General features: G+C 38.0%; 1 protein-coding gene across 5 annotated transcripts in view; it reads right to left on the bottom strand.

Moving 5' to 3' along the window:
* The window catches only part of PRC1 (protein regulator of cytokinesis 1), a 48020-nt gene that overhangs the window by 22982 nt on the left and 12677 nt on the right, over positions 1–12361 (bottom strand). For all 5 annotated transcript variants that reach the window (XM_037833071.1, XM_037833072.1, XM_037833073.1 and 2 more), the window contains exons 4-8: positions 10789–11022; positions 10540–10710; positions 9917–10066; positions 4570–4717; positions 639–775 (exon numbers count right to left, since the gene is read on the bottom strand). In XM_037833071.1, the coding sequence (XP_037688999.1) occupies positions 639–775; positions 4570–4717; positions 9917–10066; positions 10540–10710; positions 10789–11022 (840 nt within the window). The remainder of the gene's footprint in view (positions 1–638; positions 776–4569; positions 4718–9916; positions 10067–10539; positions 10711–10788; positions 11023–12361) is intronic.

The raw sequence follows: 12361 nt of genomic DNA, 5'->3' as shown, positions 1-12361 counted from the left end.
CAGGGAATTTTATAAAAAAAATAGCAAAAGTTGGAATGGTAGACAATGTTAGTTGCCTGCCCCAACATCCAGTCTTCTCTCCTTCCTTAGTGACAGAACACAGAATTTATCTGGGGTAGCAATTCTGTCAGATTCCCAGGCAGCTATGTTATGGAAGCTGAGGGGCTGTGAAAAGGTCCTGGAAAGAGTCCGAAAAGGAGAGGGGGCAATGGCTTCTGTGTTCTTTCCTCCATCATGCTGCCTGAAATGTGGCTGTTATGGCAGGAGTTCTGGAAGCCATCTTGGACCTAGGATGACAGTAGAGCCACGAGCCAGGAGAAGCTAGGACCTGCTGACCAGGTGGAACTGTCAACACCTGTCCCAGAGTACCCATCTCTGGACTTCATTTACACAGGAAACCTCTACCTTATTTAAGTCATTAATTTTGTTTTATTCTGTTATATGTCCCTGTATATAATCTTAACAAATACAACTAGATTAGCAGTAATTAAGACAGACTTAGTGATAAAGTCAGGGTATCAAAAAACCTGATAAAGAGCAAATGAAACTGGACTTGCTGATTCTGCACAGGGCATACTTTCTTGACACTTCATTTTATCCTAGAGGAAATAAAGAACAGACAAAACCTAGGGCAGTACCTCAAAGTCCAAGAAAAGCTTCCAGCTTTCTTCCCACTTCTGAACACCTTCAAAGAGTTCTTTGTGACCTTCATAGTAGTGCTTTAACCGCACAATTTCGGCATCATGCAACTGGAGCAGATTTTCTGTGTAGTCCTCTGTGAGATATAGGCCCGGTAACAAACAAATTTTTCTGGTGTTTAGTATCCCCAAGTCTCAAAATGGAAATATTTTCTTTTTCTTCGTAATAAAAACTACATGAGTAAGTATGCATATTTTGGATTATAAAAGCCAGGTTTCTCACTATCAGTGAAAGAAGTTACAAATCAGGAAAGGAAGAAAGCTAGAATGAACTCCATGGTATTGGACTGAATTTGGAGGTATCAATATGAACTCCTGGTATGTATACACACACACACACACACACACAGATAGATACAGGCAAATACAGATGTGTGTACGTTAGTATACATACATGTATTTTCTAGCCTGTCAGCTGAGAGAGCCTTGACACAGTGATGAGTAACAATAAGCACACCTAGCACACAGATCACAGTTTCTAAAAACCATTCTTCAAAAAAAGAAACCAAGACTTCTTGGAGAAATAATCGGTTCCCCTAAGGCAGAGAAAATACCAAGTGAGCCTAGAAACTTTGTGGTTCCAGAAAAATACAGAAGTGCTCAAAATATGATGAACGCATGTCGAAACGACACAGGAGTCAACATGAAGTCACTCTCAAAGGGATGGGAGAATAATTAGAGCAAAAATAAATAAATAATGATAGTACTATAACCCATAGATTAAAATATCCGTGGGTCCCTAGTTATATGAATAAATAAATGGGAGAGAAGAGACAGCTCTTCCTTACAGTAGAATTTCAATTAATAATTGTAAGAAGAAATGAGGGAAATAGAAAGTCATCATTAGACAAGTACTATCAAAATAATTTGCAGGAAGAACCATGGATGGTTACTAAAATAAGCATGCTGAGTATGACGAGACTCAGTATACTTAACTGTCTCACAGTAACTTCCCACAAGATATTTATTAATTACAAAGGGAAAAAACCTCAACTACAATGGAGAAACCTAGCAGACAATACCTTAACCACGTGATCAAAGTTATCACCACTAGTAATAAGACATTATGTACCCCTTGGTACAACCCACCCAGAAGGGCACATTACTCATATAGTAATCTTATGATATCACTTCTGTGATAATTTTGCAAAAAATGCATAAACTCAGTTTATCATGAGAAAACATCAAACAGACCCAAACTGAGGGACATTCTACAAATCAACTCTTCAAGTGTTGAGGTCATGAAAGAAAAAGAAACACTGAGAAACAGTCATAGATTAGAGGAGACTAAGGAAACATGACAACTAAATGCAATATGGAATCCTAAATTGAAATCTGGACCAGAAAAAGGACAATAATAAGAAAACTGGTACAATTTGAATAAGATCTATAGATTAGTTAACAAAACTTTAATCAAGATTTCCTGGTTTCACTAATTGTACCATGGTTATCAGGGGCAGCTGAGTAAAGTGTATATAGGAACTATTATTTTTGTAACTTTTTTTATAAGTTTAAAAGTGGCTGTTTTAGTGTCACCTTTTCAGGTTCATGATGCCTCTGAGAACTCACTGAAAGCTATGAATTTGGTACCACAAAAAAACGTACCTCAGTGCTATTGTACACACATACAATTTGCATGACTGCAGAAGGCCCACAGACCCAAAAGCCTAAATGTGGGCTTCCAGAACATGTGCCCTTATAGGATAAAAACTCAAGTTCCCTGGTCTAACATGTGAGACCTCACCTCCACCTAATGCCACCAAATCTTGTTTATTCCTACTTTTACACATCTCATACAGTTTGCTTTATTTATCATGTTGTGGTCCCAATCCTAAAGCTACTTAGAAAAGTCATATAGAAAAGTCAATCCATAATATATATTGGATTTAACTCCATTTAATAGTTGTGAAATCTTAGACAAATGACTTAACTTCTCTATGCCTCAATTTCCTCATCTATAAATTCAAAATTAGTACCCACCTCATGGGAGTCTTTTGTAGATTAAATGATTAGCATATACATCATAAAGAATTGCACACAGTGCATAGCAAGTGCTCAATAAATGTTAGCTATGATTTCTTTCTAAAGCACAAATCTTAACATTATCTTCCTTCCAGCCTTTGTGTTCTCTCCCATCCCACTATACAAATAATATACCCTAGACTCTTGATACTTGCAAGGGCTTCATCTTGAATACTATACAAATACCCAACACCAATAAATTCCTCTATTAAAAATGCACACACAGGGTGATGTCATCACCATGGCAACAAAAGACACTGGAAAAGTCTCCCCTAAACATCAACTAACACAAGGACAAATGCAACTTGTTTGGAACTCTGGAGGACGACAGAAACGGAAGAAGGACTCCACAAATGCTGAATCGAAGAAAAAGAAAAAGAATCACCAAAATCAGCTAGATTTTCATCCCAGACCCACCAGTCTGGACCCATCCCCCTCACTCTGTCCCACGCCAATAGAGGGAAACAGAATACAGGTTCCTAGGGTCTGGGTTGGGGGTAAGGAATGGGGAGTTATTGCTTAAATTGTACAGGATTTCTATTTGGGTTTTGACTGTAAAGTTTTAGAAATGGGTGGCAGTGGTGGTAGCACAACATTGTGAGTGTAATTAACAGCAGTGAAATATTTATATGCATGTGGTCTTAAAAGGTGAAATTTTAGGTCAGATATATATTACTAGAATAAAAATTAAAAGATAAAAGACATAGGATTGTACAAGACAGTGAATCTATTGTAAACAATGGACTTTAGTTAACAATATAATGATAAAAATGTCCTTTCATGAATTTACTAAATATACCACACTAATGCAAGGTGTTAATAATAGGGTGGTATATGGGGAAAAAAATGCACCCTTATGTAAACTATAGGCTATAATTAATAGTACAATTATAACATTCTTTATTCAATTTTAATGAAGGTATCACACTAACGAAAAGTGATAATAATAGGGAGGAGAATATATGGGAATGCTACATTTTCTACATGATTTTTCTGTAAACCTACAACTTCTCTAATTAAAAACAAATTTTTTTAATGCATACATTACAACAGGAGAGAACAATGAACAAAACACAGTGGAGGTGCCAGTGCAGGGTCAAAGTGACTAAGGGGGCTCCTAACTCCCTAGCCTTCTAGTGAGCCAGTAGCAAAATGAAATATTACTTACTCTGTCTTTGATAACTGAAGACATGGGAAAAACAAAATTGAAACTTAAGCCTGTGGGAAGAAGGGACTAGGGCGTGGACAAAAATTATTAACATTCTCAAAAGTTCATGTCATCTTTTACCTTGTCTTAGGGTTCTTTCTTTTTCCTTTCTACTCTGCCCAGCCAACAGTGTGGAGCCAGGGAGGCGGGGAAGGGCCACAGAAAATGTCCAAAAACTTTTGTTGAATTTAGTTAAGACAGCCTTATCTTTATATTCAGTTCAGATATGGGATCAGATTTCCTGGGCTCAAGTGTGGGCTTTGACATTAACCTGCTGGGTGCCTCTGGGTTAAGTTGCTAAACAGGAACATGCTTCAGTGTTCTTCTCATCTATTGACATGAGGATTAATAATGTGTAATAATATTGTTAAGGGTTTGATATTGTATGTGGCAAAGAGTATGCACCTAATAAACTTGACCTTTATAGTTACAGGGTACAGTGACATTCTCGTTCTAAAAGCAAGATACCAATATTTCACAATAGCACTTGTAAAAGCTTCTTTGTTCAGGGGTGGCAATTTAGGCTGAATGACTTGGAAAGGTGGCTATATCTGTTCAGAAGAGGGAACAGTTCCTTGTGAATGTCTGGGCTAGTAAAAGACAAGTGAGCAGGCCATATGAAGACACCATTTCTGTACTAACCAGAATAGTAAGGGGCAAAAGCTTGTCTTTGCTCCTGGCTGTAAAAACACTGGTCCCAGTACTGAGCCATCTCCACTCGAATTGCCTCAATCACTTTCTTCATGTTTTGCATCTTCAATTCTTCTAACCGATCCACTTCCAGTTGAAGCTGAAAGGAAGAGACCCATTAAAGGTACTTATCATACTTTCACATTCACCTTAGCTTTGCAAAAAGTTTCCCCCCTTTTCATAAAATCACAACACAAAGTCACAAAGGTAAATCAACACTCTCTACGATAACATTATAAAAGAAAGAAATCTAAGGAACAAATACAAAAGATAAAAGATGAGAAGGCTACTGCCAGCCTTTCCTGAAGCCTGTCTCAAAAATAGGCTTGCCCAAGGCAGAAGCTGATAAATACATCAGAACTGACATAAAAATACCCTTAGAAGACTACTGAGACTTGAGACTGAGCTTCCAGGGAAGAAGGCACAGTAGGGAGCTATAGGACACACACCTCCTACAAAAACAGCTAGTGGACAGGCAGAAACTGTCTGAATCAATGGTTCTGGGACTCCAGAGACCAGGGGAGCACTGTACACCATCCAGAAAAGGGTGGGACAGGGAGACTGAGAAGCTGCAACAGAAACTGTGAGTAAATTGCTCTGGCAGCAGGGGCCAGTGCCCATCCCCCTCCCTTGAGGCCTGCCTCGGATGAAAAGAGGTGTGAAGGCTATCCTCCCTGGACAGGATGGGAACATGATCAAGTGCTGAGTGTGGCTTGTAATCGACAAGTTTGGACTGTTAGGTTCTGGCTCTGAATCATGGTTCTAGTCAGGGATCCCCACAGCCCATTGTTTCAACACAGCCAGGAGAAGTTTGAAAAAAATACACTCCTCCTCTTTAGGGAAAGGTTTGCAGAAGAGCACCACCTTCTGGTCTGCTGGGCAGGCCAGGAGAGTGCAGCTGTGGGGAGGCCGGGGGCAGGGGGGAATTTTTGGCATCTTTCCTGACCCTCTCCCAAGGGCTCTTTGGAACTTGTCTGCAACCCATTTGTGGGTCCCTGGCCCTGTTTTGATCAGTTAAACAAGGGAAATTCTTAAGAGCTAGAATAAGTTGAGTTAAGTGTCAAAGAAGAGCCTTAACACAAAGCCAACCAACAATAAAACCCTAGGCAAGAAAGAGAAACTGACATTTAGAGTGAACTCCTCAAGATAATCAGATACCTAGATATCAGCAAAAAATTACAAGCCATACTAAGAAACAGGAAGACATGGGCCAAAGGAACAAATTAAAAAGTCATAGGAGAGACAGAATTTGTTACAATTAATCAAAGATGTTCAAACAAATCTCCTAAAGAAATTCAAGGAGATGAAGGAGAATATGGCTAAAGAGATAAAGGATATTAGGAAGACACTGTGGGAGCACAAAGAATTTAAAAGAATGCAAAGAAAAATAACAGAATGTATGGAAATGAAAGGCACAATAGATGATTAAAAACACACTGGAAGCATACAACAGCAGATTTGAACAGAGAGAAGAAAGGATCAGCAAACTAGAAGACAGGACATACGAAATTTTACAGACAGAGAAACAAACGGAAAAATTTGAGCAAGGTCTCAGGGAACTGAATGATGGCACAAAGCACACAAACATACATGTCATGGGTGTCCCAGAAGGAGAAGAGAAGACAAAAAGGACAGAAAGAATATTATAGGAAATAATGGATGAAAATTTCCCAACTCTTATGAAAGACATAAATATTCATGTCCAAGAAGCACAATGTACTCCAAACAGAATAAATTGAATAAACCTACTCCAACACATAAACTAATAAGAATGCCAAATGACAAAGATAAAGAGAACTCTGAAAGCAGCAAGAAGATAAAGAGAATTCTGAAAGCAGCAAGAAGCAATTCAACACATGCAAGGGACACTCAATAAGACTAAGTGCCAATTTCTCACCAGAAACCACAGAGGTGAAAAGGAAGGGGTATGATATATTTAAGGTACTGGAAAACAAAAACAAAAAACTGCCAGCCAAAAATTCTTTATGTGGCAAAACTGTCCTTCAAAAATAAGGGTGAGTCAAACATTGAGGACTGACAGTTTGGTATGTCAAGCCCTCTATCACAGGACTTGCCCTTATGAAGCTCATTACTGCAAAGGAGAGGCTAAAACTGCTTATAATTGTGCCTAAGAGTCTCCCCGAGTATCTCTTTGTTGCTCAGATGTGGCCCTCTCTCTCTAGCTAAGCCACCTCGGCAGGTGAACTTGCTGCCCTCCTCCCTGCATGAGACCTGACTCCCACGGTTGTAAATCTCCCTGGCAACACCAGATATGACTACCAGGGATGAATCTGGACCCAGCATCGTGAAATTGAGAAAGTCTTCTTGACCAAAAGGGGGATGTGAAATGAAACAAGATAAAGCTTCAGTGGTTGAGAGATTTCAAATGGAGTTGAGAGGTCACTCTGGAGGGCATCCTTATGCACTATATAGATATCCCTTTTTAAGTTTTAATGTATTGAAATAACTAGAAGTAAACACCTGAAACTATCAAACTCGAACCCAGTAGCCTTGACTCTTGAAGACGATTGTATAACTATGTAGCTTACAAGGCATGACAGTGTTACTGTGAAAACCTTATGGATCACACTCCTTTTATCCAGTGTATGGATGAATGAGTAGAAAAATGGGGACAAAAACTAAATGAAAAATAGTGTGGGATGGGGGGGATGATTTTGGTGTTCTTTTTAATTTTTATTATTTTTATTCTTTCTGGTGTAAGGAAAATGTTCGAAAATAGATTGGGGTGATAAATGCACAACTATAAACTATATGATGGTGCTATGAACAGTTGATTGTACACATGGATGACTGTATGGTATATGAATATATCTCAATCAAACTGAATTTTAAAAAAATGAGGGTGAGTAAAATATTCACAGATAAACAGAAACTGAGAGCATTCATTAACAAGAGACCTCCCCTACAAGAAATACTAAAGGGAGTTCTGCAGGCTGAAAGCTAAGACAGGAGAGAACGTTTTGAGGAGAGTGTAGAAATGAAGATTATCAGTAAAGGAAACTAAAAGGATAAAAAGAGACAAAAATAAGATACGACATATGAAACTCAAAGGATAAAATGGTTGAAATAAGTACTGCCTTTATAGTATTGAATGTTAATGGATTAAACTCCCCAATCAAAAGACAAAGAATGACAGAATGGATAAAAAAAATATGATCCATCTAGATGCTATCTATAAAACACTCACCTTAGAATCAAGGATACAAACAAGTTGAAAGTGAAAGCCTGGAAGACATTCCATGCAAACAGTAACCAAAAAAGAGCTGGGGTAGCTATATCAATATCGGACAAAATAGACTTCAAATGAAAAACTAGAATAAGAGACAAAGAAGTAATGAGCAATTTGAGGAGCAAATCAGGAAAAAAATTCCATTTACAATAGCAACCAAAAGAATCAAGTATCTAGGAATAAATTTAACCAAAGATGTAAAGAACCTCTATTCAGAAAACTACAAAACATTGCTAGAAGAAATCAAAGAAGACCTAAATAAAAAGGAGGACATTCCATGTTCATGGATAGGAAGACTAAAAAACGTTATATGTCAGTTCTACCCAAAATGATTTACAGACACAATGCAATTCCAATAAAAATCTCAACTGCCTACTTTGCGGAAATAGAAAAGCCAACTATCAAATTAATTTGGAAGGCTAAGGGGCACCGAATAGCCAAAACCATCTTGAAAAAGAACGAACTTGGAGGTCTCACACTTCCTGACTTTAAAGTTTATTAAAAAACTACCATGTCAAAACAACATGGTACTGGCATAAAGACAGACATACTGATCAATGGTATCGAATTAAGAGTTCAGAAACAAACCTCACATCTATAGTCAATTGATTTTTGACAACTTGTCAAGTCCACTCAACTGGGACAAACAGTCTCTTCAACAAATCGTGCAGGGAGAACTGGATATCCATATCCAAAAGATCGAAAGAGGACCCCTATCTCACACCTTGTACAAAAATTAAAATGAACCAAGAAGAAAATGTAGGGAAGCATCTTCAGCATCTTTTGGTAAGTGGTGGTTTCTTAAGACTTTACACCCAAAGCACAAGTTAAGTAATGGAAGAAAAAATAGATATATGGGACCTCCTCAAACTGAGCATTTTTTTTAAATTCAGTTTTACTGCACTGTATTCACAAACCATACAATCATCTGCAGTGTACAATCAATTGTTCACAATACAATTATATAGTTGTGCATTTATCACCATAATCAAATTTTGAACATTTTCATTACCACACACAAAACAAGAATAAAAATTAAAGTAAAAAAGAACAACCAAAAATTGAATAGTTTTATCCTTCAAAGGACTTTGTCAAAAAGGTGAAAAGGTGGCCTATATTCAATGTGAGAAAATATTTGGAAACCACATATCCAGTAAGGTTTTAATATCCAAAATATGTAAAGAAATCCTACACTCAACAATAAAAAGACAACCCAATTAAAAAATGGGCAAAAGACTTGAATAGACATTTTCCAAAAGGAAATACAAATGGCTAAACAGTGCATGAAAAGATGTTCAACATCACTAGCTATTAGGGAAATGCAAATTAAAACCACAATGAGATATCATTTTATATCTGCTAGAATGGCCACCATTAAACAAACAGAAAACTACAAATGTTGGAGAGGATGTGGAGAAATTAGAACACTTATTCACTGCTGGTGGGAATGCAGACTGGTACAAGTGCTGTAGAAGAGAGTTCAGTGATTCCTCAGGAAATTAAGTACAGAATTTTGTATGATCCGACAATCCTGCTACTAGGTATATCCTCAGAAGAACTGAAAGGAGGGATGTGAACAGATATTTGCAAACAGATGTTAGAAGGAAAGCTAGAGGATGAAACATGGGACTGTATAACATAGTTAACCCTGTTGTAGGTTTTGAATGTGGTTAATAGTACAAACATAAGAATGTTCTTCCATGAACTAGAACAAATGTCCGTCACTATTACAAGGTGTTAATAGGGTGGTATATGGGAAATAATACACCTAATGCAAATTCTGGACTATGGTTAACAGTAATATTTCAATATTCTCTCATCGATTATAACAAAGGTAATACACCAAGACTGTGTCAATAATAGGTGGTGAACGGGTATGTAATTTTTCTTTTGGTGACAAGGAAAATGTTCTAAAATTGATTGTGGTGATGAATGGACAACTCTGCGCTTAAACTGAGAGCCAGTGACTGTACACTTGGGATGGATTGTATGGTATGTGAAAAAAACTGCTTTAAAAAAAGACGACAGCTACTGGGGTGGGCTTCTTACCGCTTTCTTGACTTTGGCCTTTGACCCAGTCATAACTGTGGCCACTGCTTCTCTCTCTTCTGCAGGTATTTGCAACCTGTTCCAGAGCTCGTGGATCTGAGCACGCAAACCCTCACACACAGCTTCATTTTGTGACTTACGCATTTCCAGCTGCAGCAGAGAAAGTCAGTGGTTACTCTCAGGAAGCACAGCAGCACAGAGAAGGCCAGCCCTCTGGCCTCCCCCAAAGAAATGTCTGAACCCTCATAGAGAGGAAGCACTTTTACAAGACCAAGAAGAGGTATGGTTTCATGATTTCTAAACACAGACTGTAAGGCTGTCATTATGGTAAGGTGTCAGACCTCCAAGAGCTGTAATTCAAACTCTGAATTAATTTTTTTTTCCAATTAAACACTAGGCTAATTGAAATGACTAATATTATTTCATCCAAAATTTTAATTTCATATTTTCAGAGGTACATATAAATTAAGTTTTCTGATAAAAAAAAACCAACCAAGGTTTTATATCATATATTACTCTATTTAACCTCCCCCATTCCTGTAACTTACCTAAAACTGAAGACAAAAGCTACCAGTTTTTTCAGATTGCTGGAGATCCCAGGGCATAATTCAAGAATGCATTACCTGCCGTAGCAACTTTTGTAGTGTTGCAATATTCTCCAAAGATAAACAAAAGGCATCTTCATCTTCACACACCACATCTCTTTCAAAACTTGTGTCTGGGGTGTGATCTAATTCTTCCATACACAGTATGATCTGTCTCTTTATGTTGACAAACTCTTCATGTCTAGATGCCTATAAAACAAAGTAATTACAAGATACGTATAGGAAAGCCAAATTTACTTTTAGGAAGCACAGATGCAGGCAATGTACCTTTGTTTCTCTCAAAGTTGCCACATGCTGCCTGAACTGGTTCAGTTCTTCTAAGCTGGGAACTGAAGCACCATCAATGTTATAGTGGGGCATGCAAAGAATTTCACATAGTTCTTGATCTTGTTCTTGAAGCAGTTTCAGTTCCTGTTTTCTCTCCTTCTTCTGTTTTCGCATCAATTCCACCTGAGTGCGCAAATCCTTTTCTAGTTGCAAGATGGTTGTCTCTCCTTCTTCCTGTATAAGACAATGTGCCATTGCTATAATATTTCAAGGGAAGTTCTTCAAAGGAAGAGGACAATGGGAGAGGGACAGAATGTCAGACTTTCAGTTAAACTTACAAATACGTCAGCTCATAGTCAATAGACTACGGCATGAACAGGGTCCTCTAAGAAAGGTCTCCAATCAGAAAAGATCCATAGAAACTAGTGCACTTTTGCAAGAGGTAAAAACTGGTTGGAAAGCATGCTTTGCATAAGTAAATGCTCATTGCTCATCCTAATAACACTACGAACATCACCTTACTAACACAATTCATTTCAACAGTCCCTTCTCTAACAGATAAAAAGAAAAAAAGTGGCAGTTGTATGTCCTATTAAGTTGACACAATTTTATTCAACATTGGTGAACAAGGAACTGTGGTGTAATTTAAGGGAAATGTACCACTGTATACCTAACTTCTCAGCCAATTTCACATTGAAAGTTGAAAAGATGAGAGAGAAAGGGACAACTAAAGGCCCCAAATCAATTTTACTTATGTCATTTCTGTTGATCCTGGGAAATTCTCCTGATGTCCTGGTCTGCCTGATTGCCCTTGGCTGCCAGGTATGAATTATCCTTAACCTTTCAAAGGACGTCTCCCTGCTAGGCTGACTCCATCCATACACCCAGGCAGTTCCAGTGACAGAGAAAGGGACCCGAGGATCTTGTCACCACCACATCAGCCATCATGTGCTGTCCCTGCACTCACATCTACACTAATTCTTTTTCTAAGCTTCACATATGTCCTAATTTTATGGTCCTACAACTGTTTTTTACTGGTTCTAAGCAAATCTATGTCTTGGGCCCTTGTTTGTTATTCATATCATCCTTGCTGGTATCCCAATTCAAGTCCCTAATCCTCCCTGAATCACAATACAGCAATCTCTCAGCTATGTACACAAAAAAATCATGGCAAACTCTGAAGATGCCTATTCTCTCCCAACAATCCAGCTTTTGAGACAGTTCTTCTGAAGTAGCCATTTTGGCTGACTCAGTGACATGCACCTTCTGGGTATGAAAAAACTCACAAAGGCAAGTTTTTTGGTAACCTCTCTTCTCACTACTCATTTTTGCTTTCTGGGTAGCTCTTTACCTTTTTTTTTCAGAGAAAATGCAGCATAGTGCCATCTGTGCCAAACTTTTCCTCAAAGTAAGAAAAAAATAAAAAATTATTATGCCCTACAAAGCAGAACAAATTGAAAGCAAGACCAAACTTGTTTTTGATCAAAGCACTATAATATTGATTAGCTGCTTCACCTCTCAATCTGGCAACTCCTCCTATATGTGAAAATTATTCTGCCTGTACTAATTATCT

This window comes from Choloepus didactylus, chromosome 4 (assembly GCF_015220235.1).
Source record: "Choloepus didactylus isolate mChoDid1 chromosome 4, mChoDid1.pri, whole genome shotgun sequence".
NCBI classification, from domain to species: domain Eukaryota; kingdom Metazoa; phylum Chordata; class Mammalia; order Pilosa; family Megalonychidae; genus Choloepus; species Choloepus didactylus.
Note: the sequence above shows the minus strand (reverse complement) of the source record. Positions and strands in the feature narration are given on the sequence as shown.